This window comes from Acanthaster planci, linkage group LG01 (genome assembly GCF_054643075.1).
Source record: "Acanthaster planci isolate LZ-2023a linkage group LG01, COTS_SCS, whole genome shotgun sequence".
Lineage (NCBI taxonomy): Eukaryota > Metazoa > Echinodermata > Asteroidea > Valvatida > Acanthasteridae > Acanthaster > Acanthaster planci.
Genome location: NC_141777.1, coordinates 23,758,521 through 23,781,552, shown reverse-complemented (window position 1 = coordinate 23,781,552; position 23,032 = coordinate 23,758,521). Strand labels below are relative to the sequence as shown.

Genomic DNA, 23,032 nt, shown 5'->3' with positions numbered 1-23,032 from the left:
ATTATTGAAAGGCAAAGCCTGATCTAAAAAGGAAACTAATGCCGTAGCTAAAAGGGAATCATTGCTATGCATATTATCCCGGTACACACTCCGTTGCTTTGCGTAGGAAAAGATTGACAATGAATGCAAGGATGGATGTGGTAGTCAGTCCATGTTTTCCATGCGCTTTGTTCTAATAAGGGATGTCAATAGAAAGTCACGTACAGTCGCCCCTCGTTATAACAAAGTTGCAGGGACTAGACAAATTACTTTGTTAATAACCTGGACTTTGTTACAAGAGGAGTGGTAAAACAAAAGCATAAGAATTCAAGAAAGTGGGATTCCCAGAATTTGTTCGTTACAACAGTATTTTGTTATAACTGTTCTTTATAACAAGAGTCAACTTTACTTACTTTTTGGTGTTTATATGCAGTCAACTGCCATAAAGAACTAATTTTCTTTCGTAGCAAACTTATTAAAATGAAAGTTGACTGCACATAAAGGTATCTGTTTTAGAAAAGGTTGAGTAGAAGTGAATAGCACATCTACTGTTGTGTTTCCAGGGTGTTTATCAAAGTGAAGAGCCGGAGCGCCCACATGAAGTCCCATCGCAAACCAGAGGCCATCAAGAAGCCGATTGGCCCGTTGCGCCAGGAGGAATCACCCCCTGAGTTTGGCAGCGAGCCGCTGAACCACTACACAGATGACTCGGAGGAGGATGACAACGAGGAGGACATGGATGAAGAGGAAGACGATTACCCGAATGAAGTGGAGGAAGAGGAACGAGGCGGGGAAAGTAACAGCAGTAGCAGCAGCAGCGTCGGCAGCTCCACAGGCCGCTCCCGGAGCAGGAGCGAGAGCAGCAGCGATGGGGGCAGCAGCGAGAGCGAATCAGAGTCGGGAAACTCGGAGGCAGGGGAGCCCATGAGGATGTGAAGGGGAGAGAAGGGGAGTTGGCCACGGTGGTGTGATGAGATGGACGGGATTTGAGTCCTAGCTGGCTGGGACGTGGTTTTTCAACTGCTGTGCAATAGCTAAGACAAAGAGAGGGACAGGGCATCGACCTGCTGTACCCTGGATGGATTCCATGGAGTGAGAGGCTGGGTCAGTGTTGAGAGGCTGTGCTGGATGTGGTGTGGTGACAGGCCAGAGTGGAATTCCAGATAAAAGGCATTGTGGCTAAATGGTTCGACCAGCGTGGGGGAAATTCAGATTCAGGGCATGCCGTGTCCTTTGTACTTTGAGAGCATAAAGATTCTGTGGTGAACTTTGGCACATTCAGAGGTGTAATTTGAAACTGCCTGAGACAATGAAAAGGAAAGGCCATTTTCCTTTTTACAATTTTTTATTTTACGCTCCTGTATATGTTGAAATTCCGTCGAGTTTTATCAGTCTCCAGTAACAAGTACATATTCGCTAGTTCTTATATCGGAGCAAACCAGAATCACATGAATCATTGCTTCCAGGTAGATTACCAAATTGTTTCAATTTAATTTGGGTCAGGAGATTGTAAAAAAGTTACTTTTTCAGAGAATTGAGTTTGCTGGATGGAAATTTGCACATTGGTATTTTGTTTGTTGCTTGTAAGACTCAGAAAAGCTCTGTTTTTACATTTAGTTTTCTAGTTCATGGATGTGGGATGACATACATCATACATACATGTGTGCATAATATGTCCATGACAAGGTTTCCGTGATTTAGGCTGGTGAAGATAACTGAGTGCATCTGAGGCATCCAGCAAGATTGCTCATGTTCATAGTAGGGAAACATGCACAATGCTTCATATACATTTATTTATGTTTTTTTTTAGGCAAATTACTCCTTTTTGTGCAATATTTCTTGCTCAGTTTTGTTTTTTTAGAAGTACATAGCGCAGTTTTGTTTTAAAAATTTTCTTACATTTTCTCATAGTGTTATTCTGTTTATAATCCAACAGACTTTTGAAAAATGATTTTGTAAAGCTGGCAATCTAGTTTTTAACCGATTTTTTTGCAAAATACTGCACATATCTCATCTCAAGCCAAAAAGCCCATACGTGTATATAGTAACATTCATTGTGTACTGCTGCTGCTGCATTTCTTGGAGCGTCTTTGCAGAATGGTTGGTTAGCAACCAGTGGGAAACCTTCAGAAGCACTGTATGCATCAACATGAATTTCAGGTTGGTAACCTGTTCTTGCTAAGCTAACATTTCTCCCTTGGCCATTTTCATGAAATTAGCCACAGGTTGCGACTGTCTCTCTGCTACTCTGGTTCAGCGCGGCCATTTCTGTTATCACAGAACAACCAGCAGATATATGTTGGTTACTGGATCAGTGACTGTAATAGCTTTCTGTTATCTTGCAAATCCGTGTAGTACTCAGTCCTGCACGGCACACATCGACCTATACCGCCGAGCTGCTTAGCACAGGCATTAAAATTGTTCTTTCTTTTTGGTTCGGAAAGAACAGGCCACCAGGCAAATTGTGTGTACAGAAATTTGTGTTGCTAATTACCAGCTTATTTAGACTGAGCAGCTTCGTGTAAATGCCCCAAGAAATTTTTGCCTTCCAAATGTGTTGGACATGACGTGCTTGTATGAGTCTCTCTGACGTATCAGTGCTCTCCAGTTTCCGAAGTGATGGTGCTATACAGTAATACATAAACCTTTTGGTGGCATTTAAATAAGATGGGTACAGAAAGTGGAACTAACAATCTGTAATGAAGCTAAATGCTTTCTTTCAAAGGAAGAAAAAGATAAATAAGATGTCTGTTTGAAGACATAGCCGGGCGACCCCATGCTCTAAAAATTCGCACCTTTTGGCTTTACAGTCTTTGCCTCGGTCAATTGTAGTTTTTGCTGATGTGCTGCATGTTTTTTTAACTGTGCCTGATGGTTTATAGAAAACATACATGTAGACTGATTTGGGGCTGTCCATTACAGTGTCTGTCTCCATTGAATAATGGACACTCCTGAGCAATGGAATTGCAGTATCTGTATCCAGTGTTGGAGTTGAGTCCATCACGAGTCCTTTCATAAGCCCAGTCATAAGTCCCTTCACAAGCCCAGTCATAAGTCCCTTCACAAGCCCAGTCATAAGTCCCTTCACAAGCCCAGTCATAAGTCCCTTCACAAGCCCAGTCATAAGTCCCTTCACAAGCCCAGTCATAAGTCCCTTCACAAGCCCAGTCATAAGTCCCTTCACAAGACCAGTCATGAGTAACGGTGGATAATGACAAAAGAATGTTTTTGTCACAGTTCATTTAAAGAGATTGTGAATTGGCTTCAGACAGAATGACTTGTTATGGACTTCCAGGGACTTGCGATGGACTCTTGATGGACTCGAATGCAACACTGCATGTGTCCCTTCAAACCCTGTGTATCACATAAGAAGTAAATTTCAGTGTGGCCCCTCCCCTTTTTTCCCACTTTATCTTAGCCCTACTACTTCTCACCTCCGTTGGATGTTTGAAGCAACAATCATAACTAATCACTTGGTTCTTTTTATTCTTCACATTCTGGCTTCCCTACAAAATTACCGCAGTATTAAAATAATTTGTAAAAAGAATTGAATGAAAATTTGCTTGAAAAGAATACTTTTATGCCAGTCTCTCACTTCTACCTAAAGGTTTAGTTTTGACAGATATTTTCTTGACATGTCACTGGGTGTTAGGAGCCAGTGAGTTTCCAGTGACAAAGATGGCTGACTTTTTTGGGGGGTGTTGGTGTTAGTGTTCAGTTGATTCTTAATAACGGCCTCATTGTGAAATATTTGATCATGTCTTGTAAATAAAAAGTATCTTCACATATACTACCTTTTTATTAATTAAGTGTGTGAGACAAATGACTATTTTATCATGTGATATTGGAAATATGAACTGAGCTTTGATCGAAGGTTTATGAACTGTATGATAAAATAATATACAGAATTGTCATTATTTTGTATGATGAAAAAAAATTTTTGTGCGGTTGTGGAAAACATCTTTTTAGTCTGACTCTAAAAACAATACACAATATTAAGTCTTAATGTGCATAAAATGTGCATTTTTCTCTATCTCATAAAAATATATAAGAGAATGTCTCTTTTTTTATTAGTGTAAAAATAGTTAAGATACTAGAACAGAGCGTATTCAATTATGAAGTGTAACATAATGTACATGTACTCTTTATGAGATAGTTGTAAAGTGTTGGTTTGGAATCAGATGGTGCAGAGTTGCTGTGAACAACACGATGCTATTTGTAGTACCCTGCATGTACATGTAATCTTGTAACTGGTTTGGTTTGAGTGCAGCTACGTTCATTGCAAATGAGTTGGCCCCTCTTGCTTGCAAGGGGGGCCAAGGGCATTTGTCCATTTTACAGCCCAGGCAGAATAAGGGCCCAGTACGCAGACAAGCGATAACTAAAAGCATTGACAGAAAGCATTACGCCACACGATATTTGATGTTTACCCACATGCAGAAACCTATGGCCGTGATGGCAGAGAAGACCAATGGAGATTAAATATGGTTGCAATCTAGTTGATTGCGGGTAATAACAGAGCAGTGTTACAGGAAGTCCTGTGTCACTATTCATTTGAATACATCTGTACTGTTCTTCACGGATATCTCATAATTAGACCACTTCTTTGCATTTGTTGTCAGGTCACACCTGTTAAAGGTTTTGGTTGGAGGGGGGAAGAGAAATGAATATTTCTTCAGTGTGGTCAGCCATTGTTTAGTCGCAGTGGGTTGGTAGACAGGTCCAAGAAACTTGACAAGAAAAAGTGGCACTTACTACCTTGTCAAATATAATTTTCATGATTTTTCCCCAGACACTGCCACACTGCAGTGGCAAGATTTGACGTGTTCGATTTACCCCTCCCTAAAGCCAAATGATACTTATGACATAGAGCTCTATGATATTACTAGAGTACTTTAAACTTCCTGTACGAATTGAATCCAAGTGGGTAGAAATCTGTGTAAGGGTACAAAACCTGTTGAAAGCTCAAAATTTTGCTTGTCTTTTTGCATATCTGTATAAATTTGTATTCTGTATTAACGTGTTATTAAAACCAATAATCCTAACATTGGAATGCAAAATCAGCAGACCAGTGGTGAATTTTATGTAAACAAGGCCAAAAAAGCTGCAGATGATCTTTAACTTGGCTTTTGATCATACTCTATCGTCAATGTTTGTTTTATTTGTGTAGGATTTAGAGGGAACTATTCGGAAGTTCCATTCCATTTGATGTGTTCCTCCAACACAATGTACAATTTCACTTTAGGCATGCTCTAAAGTATTCCATACTTAGGGATGCTCTAATTGGAGTGCTATAGTTATTTCATACAGCTCTATGGATTGTTGTGGCTTCTGGAGGGATCTTGAGTGTAAATAATGACATACAGGTTTGGGTTCCAGAATCTGTGATGGTTGATGGACCTCAAAGGGGGAAGGTGGTGGTGGAAGTGGATCACTGTCTTATGTGTGTGTGATACAGACCAAAGCTTGGCTCACAGTGATGTTGGGATTTGATGTCGAGACTGGAGAAAGAACAACTTGCTTGCCAGGAGATGTACACTTCTGCTAGTCTTAATGTGGATTTAATTTTTAAATTCTGCCATAGGTTATCAGGTTAACAACTCCCTTGTGTCTCTGCCGGTGTGGAGGGAGAAAAAAGCTTTCGCCCTGAATGATAAATGTACGCTTTGACAAGCACACATTTGTATCTAGAGCTGATCCGCATTGGAGTGTGATAGGGTGTTCATAAAACTCCAAATGGTTGCATCCTATATTCTACATGTATAAACTGCTGGTTTTGTTGTCTGCCTCTGTGCGTCACTGCCTTAGGAGTACATGTATGGTGGAACACCACAGCAATGACTGCAATGAAACCTTTGGGCTTGAGCAACAAAATTTCTACAGCCCTTCTTTGTACCACGTAGTAACAAATTGTATGCACATTTCTCAAAATTACTCCCATTAGAAGAGGATGCTCCTTTCTAATAATCAAGTGTCAGTTTTGCGATGTTTGTCAGTGTGGTGTTCTGCTGTATGGTGCAAACCGTGGACCAAACCAATAAAATATTTGTAACTCTCTGACATACGTATGATATTGTAATGTAGTCGGGGAAAACGGTGTCAGTCCACAATCTTTTTGGTATGATGAAGTTTTTCCAATGTCTGTAGAGATAAGGTCTAATTTTGTACTTGCTTACAATCCTCTGCATCCCCCTCCTGTATTTATTGAAATTTTAGTGTCACTGGATTTTTAAAAAGCTTTTGTTGAACTTTTATTGAAAGTACAGGTGATATTAAGGGAAATTACCACAGCAACTGATTTTTGTTCCACTTTTATGGTGTGGGATGGAGTGCTATCAATGTATAAATTAATCAGTCTTTTGAGACTAGTTTGTGATTTTTTCAAAAAATATTTTTTACAGTTTTTAATGGATCAACAGCTGTGTACTTAAAATGGGCAAGTTGGAGTTCTAGTAGATGGAGCAAGCTGTATTGAAATGGTCCTCCCTGTCGGGAAAACTGAGGGCCAGGGAAGAGGATGCCTCATTTTGACATAAAACCCTTGTTCTTGGGGGATGCTCAGTTTATGGAGAGTTTGGGAAGTGACAGAAAATGGAATGCATTTGTTCTGGTTTGGACGGGTCAAATAAACCAACAACCAACACACACAGCAGGCCAGGTGGTGACTCAGTCATTCTGAAAGTGGAGACTTGGGTGCTTTATACATGTATACCTTCGTGGAACAGGATGTGCCTTGTGTTTACGGGTTCCTTCATTTAAAGTGTGTTCAGAGTCAAGTTTCTGTAGTTGGTTTATGGAAGTTAACCAGCTGGTTGTTGGATGCCTAGACATTTAATGTGGCTTCTCACAGTTCTCGAGAAATGGGATTATTTTGAGATGACCACTTCATGCAGTATGATATTTTCCTAACCCTGGGCTGCATTAGATATTACAAAACTAGTGAATGATCAAATATTTTTTCATATATTTGACAGGCTGTTCTGCCAAAGCAGGAAAAGTTCTTGCCTGCTGTAATTGTTCTGAATTTGTCCATAAGTCTGTTTTCTTAAGTCATTGAGTAAGTTAATGTGGAGGAACAACCACTGAGTTTTTCCTTTAACATTTTCAAATGAAATTTTAATTGATAGTGAAACAACCACGTTTTTCCATTAACAGGATTTTTTAATTAACAGTGGGTGTAGGTCATGAATTGATTTGATGAATTCTAGCTCAATTCTTGTTCTTTGCATGAAGCGGTTAATTTTCAGGACAGGATATTTGCTGATAGTTTGTAATACTTCAGCTGTTTTACTTTCTTGAGGCCTTCTGTTGGTAAATAGCAGCAGGCTGTGAAATATCTATATTAAATATCTATACCTTGTACATATTAAAGAGAATAATCCGTAAATAAAATATTTTTTACTCTTCACTTATAGTAACATTGGTTTTCTTCCTCTGTAGTCTGATGTAGTTTGACAGAACATGAATTCTGTATAAACTTCAACACAAATGTATTTATTGTACCTTAACGTTCAGGCTTTCGAATAAATCACAAATTTATTAATTAATACACACAAAGGACAGATGCTATTACACAAGGAACAAGGCGCGAATCCAAATACGTTTGTTTAATATTTACAGATACAAATCTTACCCTTTAAGGACGGATTGAATTGGAGTTTTGTTCAATAATGAATTGGCGAGCTCTCCAATTTTCCGAACAAGTCGTCACTAGAGCTGTGACTGAACTAAAAATGCCTTCGAAATGGAATGCTACGATGCGAACTTCAAATGCCATGGTGAAAACAGAACTTTTATCACAATTCCACAGATATATGATGCAAAGAGGCAATGCGATGTAAACTGCTAACTGATAGTTGTGTTGGTTTCAATGTATAATCATACAAATTCTACAAACCATAAAATTTAACGAGTGTACTTCCATACTACTATACATGTATATTGTCCATACAAATGACGCACAGTATACACCATGTACTGTTGTCAATTAGTACACAGCATTTCTATTGCACCCATGTGGACGGTATCGCTTGCAGTGGCAACCTCGAGTATGTAAATGCTCCTCATTTTCATTTGTGAAGTTCATTCAAATGTAATGGCTTTACATTACCAATGCGACAGAAAAGTCCAATGTAGAGCCCTCAAAATATCATTCCTGTACAGATATTTACAGACTGTTCTGTGATAGTGAAGGCAACGTGAAGACAGAAAATTTCTGATTTAAAAAACACTTGGGCCCCAAAATGCTTTTTTATGGGAAAAAAGGCAAGCGGACTGTCTGATAAATTCTATGATCTATTTATAATCTGTGGGGAAGACGACATTCTTCCTGGCAGTTTTGACATGATAATCTGTGAATTGGGCATTTGATAAAATGTGGCACAAATCAACCACACCATTGTTTTGACTGAAAATGGGAAAAAGCAGCAGAAGTAACAAAAAGGGGAAATTGATAAAATCTGCAACACAACAATACTGTACACATGGTAAACTAAGTGCCACTAATGTCCCTCAAAGGAACAAGGCTGTGCATAAATTATAACTGTGAGCCCTCGCTTGGCAGTGACATCATCTTTGGGGAGTTCAAAATGCAGATAGACCTTTGCATGCACAGTGACTGCATCATATGTGCAGTTATAGGAAGAAACTGCTAGTTCTTCAAAGGTAGGTTGGCACAGTTCACAGCTGGATGGAATATGTTGAGTACAGAGAGTGGCTGACTTAATCCTCCTGTTCTTCCTCATCGTCCTGTTTAATAACCGGTTCACCTGTTCCAAAAATACCAAGCAGGAGGGAAAAGGTAATGCAAGCTCAACTCTTCACTCGCGCCCCAGTAATGCTCACTGAGATTAAGGAACAGAAACAAGCAGTTACTGTATGACCCAGAGTGGTCAACTCGAGTAAATATTCACGTGCGACGATGGGGAATCCATGAGAATGGGCACTCCATTCCATGTGTGTATGTTGACTTGAGTGCCAGGCCTATTATGATAGGGACCACTTCTGTCATCTCTTGGGGTACATGATTAAGGTTTAAGAGTTACAAAGAGCAGAGTATAGCTGTAGTCCATCCTGTCCCCCCCCCAAAAAAAACGCTTCTTCCTAAAAAGCTTCAATGGATCAACCTGCTGATCTCTGAAAGGTTGACTTAGCAAACACATAGGTTTCTAGCCAGGAAGCAAGCCTGGGATCATCTCATTCCCATTTCAATTCTGCACGTAATATACAATGTAGTCAGCAAGAGTACCTATTTAAAGTATCTCCCCCCATGCCAGCTACCTTGGAGGACTTGCACCCCCCAACCACATCTTTCCATCAGCAACCTACTCCCCTCCCCCCAGCCTGCCCTCCTTACCGTCCAGCTTCTTGAGATTGGGCAGTATCTTGGTGGCCCTGTCCCGCCAATCCCCATCCAGTGTGTGCTTCTCCTCCAGGGGGTTGCCCACCATCAGCAGCTCCACCAGATTGCTCAGGGTCTGAAGCTTCTCAAACTCGGCCCAGTCCTTCACGTTGTTGTTGGACATGTACAGCACCTGCGACCGTGGGTGGAATGGAGGAGAAGGGGAAGGGTAAAGCCACATTTGTTTTAACTCCTGAGCTCAGACAACCCATGAACCACTTGCTGCCGGGGACTCCGGTTTCGGGCACCATGTGTTTACATGCGTGGCTGGGGTCTCCGAAATCGGCCCGGGACAAAGGGAACTGGGCCTTGTAACAAAAGACTGTACTCGGAAGAAAAGACCTCGCTGCTGGGCATTACCAACATTTATCACTCTCAATAGTGGAGATAATCCAGCCTTGTTTTGAAACAGTATACCACTGTTTGGGGCATTTAGAGTGAGCGGATTACCACCGGGGACAAAAGCACTCCACCACTGCAGCGATGAGCCCCACAGCACCGCTGCATGCTTATCTGGCCCCTATTGAAAAGAGGTCAACAGCACACTGTACCAGGTTCGAGAACAAAAAGAAGTTACATAACACCGCACAATCTGGGCTTTTTTTACAAGGCTGCAGGCCTAGCTGAAATACTCGGGCATCAATAGATTTTGTCTGTCAGACTATTGTGGCCACCAGACAGTAATTTGTGTGGATGTAAACGTCCATTAATTGAAATGATGAATTTTTAAAGAATTTTGAAAACTGAAAATTTTGAAAAAGTCCCGATTATGTGCACTGCGTTTTTCAAACCACCCGGCAGCAAGTGGTTAATCATAACCCTACTCGTCAAATTTTATTTCAAGGAATGTCTTACCGGCTGAACTGATCTTCTACAAAATGTGAGATTCAATTAGGCACCAATCACTCATGAATAATTCCAAAATGAAAGTTGGGGTTTTCTACTGTACCTTTAGCTTTTTGAGTGCCTGTAATGCCTTGAGCTTCTCAATTTGATTGTAGGAAATCCACAGCTGTTCAAGTGTTTCGGCAACTGCTTCCTAAGTTGAGGAAAGAATTCAGAATACACTAATTGATTTCTGAAGAACATCTTCATGTCAACATGTTTTCATGTGGATTTTTGGAATTGTGGAAACTCGGAACTCTAGAAATTGTTTGTGGGAAATGGGGTGGGGCAAAAACTACAAATTCAGTAGGGACTGAGACCGCAATGTAATATGAACCCACAAACTCCACCAAGAAATGACCAAAGGTACCAGACAGAACAGCTACCAGATCTGGTACTTCAAATGGAAAAGTTGTCATATTTGCAAAAGACAGGTGATATTGTCTTAATGAGTTTGCATGATTCACCCACTTGCTACAAACCCAAGAAAACAGCCTCATAATTCTATATCTCAATGAGAATGATGAGGTATGGTCAACTTACCACTCCGTTGAGATTCTTGATGGCATTTCGCCCCAAGGACAGAATCTTTAAGTTTTCTGTAAGTAAAAATAACTTTTGCATAAGCCAGAAGGCCAAACCTGGACACACGTTGTCATTCCATGACTCTCATTCTTTCAGACATTTTTTAATGTACTGTAACACAAGCTGCATCTACATGAGCCGATGACTGGGCTTCATAATGGCATCCCTCAACTCTCAGCAGCTGGAATACTTTGGATTCTTCCCTTTCAGCTGCCACCAAAGTGAACAGAAGCTCACTTTGAGCTAGGATGCATTAGCCATGTGGTGGAGTGTTACTTGTTCTCCTCATCTATATTGTGCATGCTCCCGTAAAGAGAAAGAGATTCACAGGTGAGTAAAAAAAAAAAAAACCCAAATAACTACAGATAGTAGAGAACTCACTCAGGCCATTCAGGTTGGCTATCTTCTCTATGCAGTTGGTTGACAAGGAGAGTCTCCTGCAAAGACATATGTACATGTACCATTCACGTGTTAGGCACAATCTACCATAGCAGGTCTTTTGATGATGCAGTGATTTGCCATTATCGGGCTTACAAGTTACATATGTGTACATTCTTTGTCTCTTTGTTTGAGCCTGTGACAAGCATTCCATTCCAAATTGTCAACGTTAGCCAATTACAACATTTTTGGTTCATGAATAACATGACCAAACTCAAAGCACTAAGACTGCAAAATGTGTTTTCTACTTGATGTGCTAAACAAAATAAAACAGTCAAAACTTTGACAGGTTATGACCACCACCATGAACAACGGACTACATGTACACGTATGACAAGCAAGTGCAGAAAGTGGTTTGTTAAGGAAGGTCATATTCAAATAACACTATAGGTTCATCAAGTTGGACAAAAACATTGATCTGTTGATCAAGTCCTCACTCAACCTTCATTTATTCAAGCATGGAGGCCAATGGCACTTACTCGCAACTGGTGAGTGTAGACAGGGACGCATCCATCTTGTCAATAGGTGGTATCTGGAAGTACAGCTTGACCTCTTTTGCCTCACTAACCTTCACATCTTCTCCTTTCTCTTGCTTCTCCTTCTCTGCCTAGTGGGAATGAATGATCACATATCAAGATAAATACAGATGACTCCTATTAATGAATTTGTAACCGCAGCCAGATATTAAACCATTTATTCAATCAGAATTTCATATTCAGCCCGTCCTATTCCTCTTGTACATTTCACTGGGTAAACACAATCAGGACCAAGGTCTTATACATCTTAAGTTTACTGGTTAATTTTTCAGGAAATAAATGTATTCAGTAAAATGATATCCAGAATTCAGTGATGAACAGAGAAATGTGGGAATACAATTGCCTCTCATGAATACAAACACAATCGTATTTACATCCATGAATGCACACCTTTCAGCTAGAATGCTCCTCATTGGCATCATCCCTGGGTTTAATGCCTCGTTTCTTAATTACTTAGTCTGAAACATCTATAAATAAGACTAATAACCATTTGCTTTGAAGAGAATGGGACAGAATTAGAAGATCTTCCCTTTTTTAATTGATATTACGTTTCTGAAGCTAACAGTAACTACTTGCAAAAACAATTCATAGTGCCTGAAAAGAGAGCAAAATATAGTTTATCAACACTGAAATCATGAAGTGGTCAATAAAACCCCTCCAGAATTAAATCTTGAACTGACCCCAACACCCCATGTAGAACACATCACATTCCTACCAAAGTCATGCGGTAAACGTACACATAGAATGGTCATATACATGTAAGATGTGCAATAATTATTACATGTGAACTTACCCATTTGGCAAGAGCATCCTTTATTGTTGTTCCCTTTGACTGCATACAAAATAACAAAATAGAAAAGTCTCTTTTCTTCTTTAATTCACAACTTTGGTCACAGTAAGAACACACATGTATGCTGTAGTTTTCAACAGTTTTTTTGCAATCAATTCTTCAAGGGCACCCAACTGACAACAAATAGTTTTTAAATAACTGTTGGTATTAAGAAAAAGGAAACATGTACTGAAGGAAAAATGAAAGACAGACATTACCAGGAGAAAAGGAGACTATTTAGGCCTTATTCATTTACCAATGTCAGTGAGGCACAGCATGCAGCTTTATTAAAGTTGCTGCTGTTACGGAAGTTTAGACAGGTTTCCGTCTACATTCTTGCACCTGTCGGGTGCACTGGAAACGGACAAGATCACTGCAGCATTATTGTGCACACCCCATTGTGGCTGTGGCCTCACAGCGTGCTGGTTGGGGTGGCCAATGCACCACCCATTGGTCCTGTGAATGCTACGTCGGCGGATTCCTCTGCATACATGTATGCACGTCATGCCTGGCAAGTCAAGTCGCAATGAAATGTGGCAGACTTTCATTTTGCCCTAACACACTGATATGCAGTCTGTGTTTACTGCCCGCACTCTGTCATGCCTTGCACTGTTGACTTGTCATATTGGACGACTTGGTCAATGGTCAAGTTGGTAAATGGTCAAGTTGTCTGACATCCAACAAGTTGACTGTGGTATGAGTTGACTGGGTACAACTTAATCCAGGTTCAAGTTGACCGAGGTATGAGTTAATTGGAGTATGATTTAACCTAGGTAACATTATATATATATTATTACTATTAATCATTTCTGGTAAGGACATCAAGGATTCTTCAAAAGTGCCCTATAGGCACTTCAGCTCAAAAGCCTGAAGAAACCTGTAGAGAGGAGACAATGTGAAGAAGTTACAGTTTTAGAGGTGTGAGGAAAATCCCACAGGAATGTTCTGATTAAAACCCTTAGAATCAGGTAGGGATTGAAACTCCAATTTACATGTGGAACGCTATGGGATTTAAACCTGGTCCTCAGAGGTGGAAGGTGAGGAAAAAACCACTACCCCAACCTGACTCCCATGAGATACAAGTTAACCCGGGTATGAGTGAACCCAAGATCGTATGATTCGGCTGTGTACGAGTAGACATGTGCACAAGTTGGCCACCTGCAAAAGAGTTGGTCATTGTACAAGCTGTATATGAATTAACCTGTTTCCAATGTACATGTATGTGAGGCAACTTGAAGGATAGACATTAATCCTTCTGTAACTAGTGCTGGGCCTAAGCAGATGTCAGACAAATTTACAAACTTGACACGGGACAATTTGACCGTTGAGATAAATCCACCGGTGGAACAACCTGATCATTTACAAAGACAACTTGACTGCTTAAAGTGTGAACATGCCAGAGTTTGAGGCATTTAATACAGATCACAGATCAGTGTGTTACATGGCATGCATGGGGACCCAGTAATGCAACATGGGGAAGGAAGGAATAGTGAAGGTGCGTCAGCTACCCTGACCAGCATGGTGCATGATCGTAATGCGACGGGGCATGCACAGTGACATTCCGTGGTGCACAGGTGCCTCGGCCGCGAGAAATGATCAGTTGCTGCCAACATGGGAGATCGTAAATCCATCCCTCAGTCCTTTCTCTTTTTACATTGAGAATAGGTGGAAGCGATGTGACTGTAAACTGCAAGCACACTCATTACAAGTCCACTTGCATGACTTGTCTCAACTTAAGCGACAATTTGTCCCAACGCAACGGTCAAGTTGTCTGCCCATTTAAGGCATAGAGTTGGCAAACGGTCAAGCTGTCCGAGCCCTGCCTATGCTATGGAAGCCTATACCTACTACAGACCTTGCCAAAGACCCTAACACTAAATTCAAGCTCTGAAATAGTTGGAAGAAAAAGCTAGGTAGGAACATGATTAACCAGAATAGGCCCTGCATGAAGAGAACAGACAAAAACACTTGAACACATTTTAAGACGAACAAGCCAAGGCATTTTTATGTACAATATGTACAAACCGTCCGTTAGGCCTAGTTCAATGTAAGATGAAGTTCACACACAGGATAGATACGGAAAAATCGACAGCAAAGGGCATAATGACCAGAGAAAAGTTTTTGGACATGATACTGATAGTTGATACAGGCATGACAGGCCTAGGCCTAACTCGGCCTGGTTAAACGTACCATTTTGCCTTCAACTGCGATCCTCTGCTGAAATCTACTGCTGTTGAATCAATTTTTCATAGATATGGCATCATTTCAGTTTTAGTGTCAAGTTAATGTAAACTTTAGTGAACTTGTTTTTCAGAAAATCAGTCCAGTCAACTCGACCATCAGACCGTGGACTTAAACCGGATAATATCACTCGGCGCTATGGTGACCATAGCATCCTCGTTCAGGTATGATTAAAGCTTAGCTCAACAACATCAACGCATTACAATATTTGTTCACATATAAATTCTTCACAAAATTAATTTTAGATATAAATATTTATTATTATCTATTAATGTGTTGTTTTGCCTAAATTTATTTATCGTATGATTTTTAATATGTTAACGTGTTATCATTTAAAATGGCAGCCCCCGTCAGCGCACCGAATCTGATTTTGCGGAAAACTGTCCGCATGTTTCAGGCATTCAAAAGGGTTAGTGTGTCTCTATGTGTATAATCATTGTTGGCAAAGCATCCAGAGGACACATCACACCAACTGTATTAGTTGTGCGCCACGCGTGGGGAGATTGACGTAACTTACTGTGTTTACTGTGGCAGTGTGGTGTAATTTTTAACCTAGCTAGGCCTACCGGTACCCCCAGGCCTGGGGCCAATTTCATCATGTTCATAGAGCTGCTTAAGCACAAAATCTGTTTCAGCGCGAAAAAACTTAATAAACAAAGGTTACCAGCTCAAACTCAATGTGATTGTCATGCTAACCATAGGACAGCTAAATACCATTCCAAAACAATATACACTACATGGAGTTTTGGCTGGTTACCTGGTTTATCACGCAAGGTTTTTTTTGCTTAAGCAAATTTTGTACTTTAGCAGCTCTATGAAATTTGGCCCTGCAGAACTGTCACCTGTGAGGCGTTGGGGTCCTTCGTCTGCTCTGGAGTGGACGTCGGACCCCATAGTTCTGGGGGTACTACTAAAAAAGTACTAGGTAGGCCTATTAAAATAGCATTAGACCTATTCATTCATCTAGTAGGGTAAAGGTGGGCCGCCATCTTTCTTCCACGCAGAAACAAGATGGCGGCCGGTCAGACTGTACTAACAGGCCCGACTTTTGTCACTCAAATTTAAACACTCAAATATTTCAGATGGATATAATACATTGAATTTGATATGTAGGATCCTAATTAACATTTTAGATTAAAAAATATTTGCATAAATATGCTTGAATAACTTGCTGATGCTTTGTTGACACTCGTTGACCCTAAATAGCATGGCCCATGTTAACCTAAGGCTAGGCTGTGTTTAACTTAAAATATAAGATATATGCCTAACGTGCGTGACGGTATAGTCGCCAGGTCCCTAATTTCACCATTTGCACTAATTTCGCGTACTGTGAAAACCAATCAGACTGAGCAATAGGTGGCAAAAATTAGGGTCCTGGCGTCCTATACCATTACGCACATTAATGAAGAACACAGATAATCAGTATTAAGTTTAAACTATTACCAACCATACTCATGTTTTGCTTCATTTGTTCAGGTGGATATTCTGCAGTTTACTAAGAGGAGGAATCCAGCTGTGGTACTTGGAATTTTGTCAAGATGCAGCCACTATCAGAATAACTTAAGGTACCTTTTTTACAGTAGTGCTGCTATTTACATGTGTGGCTGTTGCCAGGTTTTTGTGGATGCAGGCTGGGGTGCCATTAGTAGTAAAGGGTGGTCAGTGGCAATGTGTTGTTTAGCTAATTGGTTCCCTTTTTCTTTTTAGTTTTCCTCATTTCATTTTTTTAGGGGAGGGGGGCAAGTCACCATCCTCCCTTCCCCCCACGATGCCCATGTTTACATGTATGCCTCTTTTGTACATACATGTACAAAACCAGAGTTTCTGGATGTTTGGCATGTTGGAAAGGGAACCTGTGAGAAATTGTTCCGGAACGGCATGGTTTAAATGCCAGCCATTTTGCAACGTTCTCTTCATTTGTTGGCACAGTTCAATCCTTTTTATGTTTCTTTGTTCATTTTATCATCCAGTCTAACACTGCATAGTAGACTCTACTTCTCAGCACAGAAATCTCAATGTAAGTGTAATTTCAGCTGTAATCTAAGTAAAGAAAAATTTATCTTACATTGCTGTCAGAACAGCTGATCTCTTAAAGTTGATGTTTATGATTTTTTTGTGATACATTTGTGAGTGGTACATACAGTTTTCACTTTAATTTGCTACTTTAAATCTTTCCACTCGAAGGACACGTACATTCTCCTGGTGCTGTACATGTAAAGTGTAAGAACATTGCGCAGTGACAAGTGTGTGTGTGTGTTTTTGGGGGGGTTCACAAAATTCTGTAAAGTTTTGGGATGTGCCATTAGATAAGAACTCTGTGAAAACTGACCCCGACAAAAAATTGTTGAAACTAAATGGACTCAATCTCGAGCCATGAGTTAACATATGAACAGATGAGGCTTATCCTGTGATTTTTTTCTGAAATGCAACTGCATTCTGGTGACATTGTCCGGATATCCCCATCACAAAATAACAGAATTACACAAATGTTAAAATTTTTCCCTGCTGATTACTGATTTTACCTTGAATAGCCCTGTCTCATCCTTTTAAAAGCAGCATTAAGATTCTGGTGGATGTTGGAGGTCTGGAAGGCAGGGCAATTCTCAGTTACATTTTTGATAAAAAATCCTATGATTGACATCCTTTCTCGGCGTCTGAAATTGGCCCAGGTATATTTCCATTATGCCATTAATATTACTGACCCCAGTTTAAAAGAGGTTTTAGAAAATAACTTGGTATAAAAACCTGTTTCTGTCCGATATCACCCATGAACCGACATTTCTTATACCTCTGACCTGAAGTGAAAAAGTTAAAAAGAAAAAATTAACAATTCTAAACTGGGGTCAGTATATTTATATTAATGGCAAAATGGGAATATGCTTGGGCCAATTTCAGAGGGAGAGGAAGGATTGCATCGTAGGATTTCCCAATTTTTTGGCACACACATTAAACCGAGAATGGCCAGGCAGAGCCCAGCCACTAGTACTTCGCACAGGGCTTGATGGATCTTGTACACTTACTTGGGTCGTTGCTTTCCCTTTGCACTGGAGGATGTGAAGGATTCAAGAAGGGTGCATGCTAAAAGCCCAGGAATCTTGGGTGAATGGACATCTGTTCACGTGTTTAGTTAGTTAGTTTTGCCCAAAAATTTATATTTACCATACTCACTTGAAATACAACCATTTAACAAAAGTGAAAGTCTTTTTTCTTGTGATCACTGCAGTAAACCATTCATGTTTACCAGCAAGCTTTTGCCAGCCATGCAGTCGATGTTTCAGTACCCCAACTGAACAGAAGGCACCAGAGGGTAGCAGTAGTGAGGTGAATTATCTTATCACTCAGTCATCTAGGAAGATGTGCAGGAGAACATTGGAGATATGTGAACATTCATTGAATTTGATCAAGGAGTCAGATTGCGACATCAGCGCTATTTGCAGCTTTCAAGTGATTTGGTGCGGAGGAAATGTATTGTGTAATCACGGACCATTTACCCAGGGATTTGCAACTGCGAAAGGCCCCAGTGCAAACACATGTGCGACCTTGGTTCCATGCATGTTACGGATTGTTATTACCCCCGCAGGCGCTCTTAACTTTCTCGAAAAAACTTGCGACCACATGATACGCGTTGCAGCATACAGCATGTACAGTGCAGCCGTGGTTATGACGAGAAGACAAGCCATTGCGGTGCTTAAATCTATTCGTTTTGATGGATAAATCTTCTTCATTTATCAATTTCAAGGAGAAACGTAGTTTTAATGAGGCAAAATTCCCCAGTTTTGTGGTACACTTTTCTCAGAATGTATAGGATGAAATATCTTGAGCAGCATATTTTTAGAAAGGGTGTACCCTGACTTAAAATATTACAAGAAAACAAAGTGGTAGACAGGAATATATGGTTTATTATGAGAGAAAGTGTTACATAATCCAACTTAATTTCTGCTTTGATATTGTGCCGGCCGTAACAGGCACTGAACCAGGTCTGAGCTTAAGTTGCACATCCCTGGGTAAATGGTCCATGGTGTAATCCAGTGGTGATGATGCACTTTTTTCAAATTCTAGGAAGGGGGATTTTCCTTAGTGTGTTCATTAAGTGATTATAATTGGCTTGAAATGTGATTTTGGTTAAATTTACTTGCTAATAAAGATATGGTGTTTGCACTCTGTAAAACTTTGTTGGAAATAATATAGACTAATCCGATTAGAAGCCATAACTGAGGGGGCACCGTACTCACACGTACATTCTTCAACTTGACACGTGCGTACATTTGGCATATCACGACACCCTATTGGTTCAAGAGGCATGTAACGCGTGCGTGCCACCTGTCCACGAGAGTTGTGCCACCGCAGTAATGGCTTCTAATTCTGCTGGTCGAATTACACTATAGGAATGAAATTTTTGATGTGGTTCACATTAATTTACTGTTGTCTCTTGATTTTCACAATTTCTTACTGCTAATAGGAGAAGCCTGAAGAGTTGGACACCCTATACAAATCAATTGAGTTGAAGGTCAAAGGTCATGATGAAGCCGTACTTGACAGCTATAAGGCATTTGTGTCTATGGCAGCGAAGGAACTTGGGGTTACTCTACACAGCGTGTAAATATATTTTGAAGTGTTAAATGTTCTTTCAAAGTGGGATGGATAAGATGAGCATATCTGTTGAGCAGTGTTGATGGATCAGTACTTTCAGTAGTGTAAAAAGGGGTTTTTTTGCTCAGTTTTTGCTCCTGTGTACCTTTTTCCATGATGGACATTTCATGAAAATGGTGAATCTCACACCTGGTTGACCCTATCTGCAGTTTGTATTGGTTTACTCATTTGATGGAGTGGGAACAGAAGTAACATATCAAAAAGCACTGCAAGTACATGTAGTTAGGAGAACTACATGCTCCTGTATGGGTCTACTCTTTCACAACAATGTTTAAGCTTTTATTTGATTTAGTTCTTCAAAACCACACAGGATAAGGAAGATTTCACTCAGAAATATGCATGACAATGTGATTAACTCTAAATCAAAATGGTGCAGGTTTACAATTTTATGGGTACTTCTGAAACATCTCCCGTTTTGTTTCCCAGATCCAAACCGCTGAGGAAAATTGAGCGATTAACCTTACTGAAATCCAGACACATCTACAAGAAGCACAGAGTACAGTATGAGATACGAACACACTTCAGAATCCTTGAGGTAACTGTTCATCTGAGATTTCACCAGAAAACCTTTTGCATTTTTCTGTTTAATGTGTTGAAATAAACAGGCTGCATGCACATATGGAAATTCTCAGCACATGTATGTACATAAGTATTCTAACTGGTAATTTTTAAAGGTTCACTTGTTAATGGTGAGGTTTCAAGATTATTTTTGTGATTGTAGGCGGTCAATCACAGTTTCATAATTCTAGTATTCAGTGTTGTATTCAAGTCCACTTACAAGTCCTTTCACAAGTCCACTCACAAGTCCACGCACAAGTCCACTCACAAGTTCTTTCACCTGTTCACAAATCCACTCACTGGTCCCTTCACAAGTCCACTCACAAGTCCCTTCACAAGGCCAGCCATAACAGTAACAGAAGAATGCTTTTGTCACAGCTCATTTGAATAGCTTGTGAACTGGTTTAAGACTGAATGATTTGCAGGCACTAGTGATGGATTCAAATACAACACTGCTGCTATTTTGCAATTTTCAGCTTGTGAACTGGTTTAAGACTGAATGATTTGCAGGCACTAGTGATGGATTCAAACACAACACTGCTGCTATTTTGCAATTTTCAGCTTGTGAACTGGTTTAAGACTGAATGATTTGCAGGCACTAGTGATGGATTCAAATACAACACTGCTGCTATTTTGCAATTTTCTGTCTGTCTAGTTCAAGCACATAACTGGAAGCACAGCAGATGTTTTCTTGGAATATGTGGAGAGAAATCTACCAGAAGGGGTGGCTCTGAAAGTGACAAAGGTACATCAAAGTTTTCAAAACTAATTATCAAGTTTTTACTGGTAATTTCCAAACGATGATGGATGGCACTTATCCCTAGTATGATATTTACAGTGTGGAAAATTTTGTTTGATGCTTCATGGCAAGTGCTATGAAGTTGTAAATAAAGTAGAAAAACTTGCCAGATTGTCAGAAACTAAGAGTTGAATTGTTTGAAAAAATTACAGAGCTGTCAGTACTTTTTGTACTGTTAGTGAAGATCTAATGTTCAACACACTCTTGGATGGCTCACCACTCCCAAATTGCTACTGACGACTTGCTTCATTGTGTTTAAACTTGTAAATCATACAGCTTATAAAAAGCATACAACGTTTGTAAGTGATTCGGTTTAACTTTTTTGAAATGCATTTGACTAAAAGTGAATTGAATCTGTGCAAGTTTTAGTATGCAAGCACAAAATTTGTTTTAGTTTTCATAGGCTGCTATATTTGTAATTATTGTATTGTGGTGAAGACCATTATGTGCAGTCTCGAGAGAAAGGGGAGAGTTATGTCCTCATTGTATTGGAAAGATGTTCATGGGTTGTAGCCAAAACTGATGTTATTTAGATCATTTTGTCTTTTTCTCTTGAAGTTTAAGTCTGTTACTTTATGTGATACAATTTCAGTGTGCACTGGAAAAGCTTCCAGACCATCTCCAGTCTCCTCCAGAGACCAATGATGAGTCATCCTTCCTCTCCTCTTCCATGTCATCATCTGATTCCTCCTCTTCGGAAGATGACGATACGAATCTGAGAGACACAAGGGAATGATGCTCCCACCTGCTACACACCCTTTACTTAAATTATAAACTGTAAAGTAATTGTAGAACATTATGGACATTACAGCATGCAGAGAGGGACGTTTACTCAACGTTTTGCTTGGTTAAGGATGGATATTGTTACGATGTTTAAAGGCCGCCTGTGTCAAGATGATTGAAGGTAGCTCACATTGAGCTCGTGCTCCTGCTGTTGTTTTAAGTTGCCCCATCAATATCTTTGAAGTGTTGTGAGTCATCACATTTGGGTTATGACAGGCATTTTTTGCTTGGTTTGATTGTTGCAAACTAATGATTTTCCTTTTGTACAATTTGGTGCACACAGAATCTAAAAATTAATGGAAAGAAGGTAAAATGGTCAATTTACTATCAACTTGACGTTTTTTACCAATTTACCAATCGCATTCATGTTACAACCTAGAGTAACTAATTTCCTTTTGAAATCGGTCAATTTTTGGAAGCATATTTTTTTACTTTGAAACCTTTCTGGCATACTATGCATTCATCTGTTACTTGTTAAGAAGGTACTTTGGAACATTCTGAAGAAATTATTCCATGTAATTGGTGTTTGAATGGTTCACCTCCTCCATAGCTTCGTGGATGCTGTACTTTGCCTGTGTGCTATCCAGTTCCATGATGCAATGAGAATGTCAAAAAATGTCACTAAGCCAGTTTGCGGGGATTTAGCATTTTGCAGCACAAATAAATTGGGTTTTATAAATGTATCTTTGCTTGATGATTTCAAGATCTATTCCCATACAAGCATGCTGTATTTGTTGGTCCAGTACAAATATTGCATTTTGGGTCCATATACTCTGACCAGAATAGGCTATATTTAATTCTTAATTCGCAAAAACTTTCAAGGGTTTAAGTGATGAAATTTTCTTTAACGCACTTGTTTGCAAGCCCGTACTTGTCTTTAATGTAAGAAAATTGTTTGACTTGTATTTAAAAGTTCTTGTTTTAAATATTTGAAATTGTTCATACTTTTACACACAGCTGAGAGGGCTCTTAATTTTGGTGTCATTCAAGAAAAACACTGCTCAGTTATGCATTTTTCTTGCTGTTATAAACCCAAAATTTGTCAAGTGAAAACATTTCAGAGAAAGCTAGGGCAGTGCTTGTTGATTTTGCCGTTATGTATGATATGTATTTGCACAACTTTAACAGAAGGAAAGTTATGACTGCAAAATATTAAACTATCCCAGCAATTTTTTTAAGTATAAATCAGTGTAACATTGAAAACAGTTTTGCTCGTAAATATGGACAGTCTTATTTATAAAATACCCTTTTTAAGTAGTGAAATAAATTGAAAATCAGGTTGAGACACAGAGTTCCATTTTCAACAGTTGTCTGAAAAAGTCGTATTATTACCCTTTAAAAAACGAGAT

The 23,032-nt window shown here is 39.7% G+C and overlaps 3 protein-coding genes across 8 annotated transcripts in view; 2 read left to right on the top strand and 1 right to left on the bottom strand.

The window, feature by feature from the left end:
* The window catches only part of LOC110978412 (uncharacterized), a 70,140-nt gene extending 62,753 nt beyond the window's left edge, over positions 1-7,387 (top strand). For all 5 annotated transcript variants that reach the window (XM_087145656.1, XM_022233396.2, XM_087145638.1 and 2 more), the window contains one exon: positions 543-7,387. In XM_087145656.1, the coding sequence (XP_087001782.1) occupies positions 543-915 (373 nt within the window). In that variant the 3' untranslated portion in view covers positions 916-7,387. The remainder of the gene's footprint in view (positions 1-542) is intronic.
* A 58-nt stretch (positions 7,388-7,445) lies between these two features.
* On the bottom strand, positions 7,446-15,049 carry LOC147800570 (dynein axonemal light chain 1-like). Of its 2 annotated transcripts, XM_087145688.1 has the most exons (8): positions 14,843-15,049; positions 12,617-12,655; positions 11,767-11,894; positions 11,231-11,286; positions 10,808-10,863; positions 10,329-10,418; positions 9,335-9,512; positions 7,446-8,747 (listed from the first exon to the last, which is right to left on the bottom strand). In XM_087145688.1, the coding sequence occupies exons 1-8, from the start codon at positions 14,843-14,845 to the stop codon at positions 8,701-8,703; spliced, it is 597 nt and encodes a 198-aa protein (XP_087001814.1). In that variant the 5' UTR covers positions 14,846-15,049; the 3' UTR covers positions 7,446-8,700. The 2 variants fall into 2 exon arrangements, with proteins under 2 accessions (XP_087001814.1, XP_087001806.1); XM_087145680.1 differs by lacking the exon at positions 14,843-15,049 and having other exon boundaries at positions 12,617-12,661.
* Positions 15,050-15,226: 177 nt separating this feature from the next.
* Positions 15,227-22,987, top strand: mrps10 (mitochondrial ribosomal protein S10). Its single transcript, XM_022233306.2, has 8 exons — positions 15,227-15,302; positions 16,370-16,458; positions 16,864-16,910; positions 18,117-18,214; positions 19,353-19,489; positions 19,970-20,078; positions 20,757-20,846; positions 21,493-22,987. Exons 1-8 carry the CDS (start codon positions 15,231-15,233, stop codon positions 21,634-21,636), a joined length of 786 nt encoding a protein of 261 aa, XP_022088998.2. The 5' UTR covers positions 15,227-15,230; the 3' UTR covers positions 21,637-22,987.
* Positions 22,988-23,032: the final 45 nt, after the last annotated feature.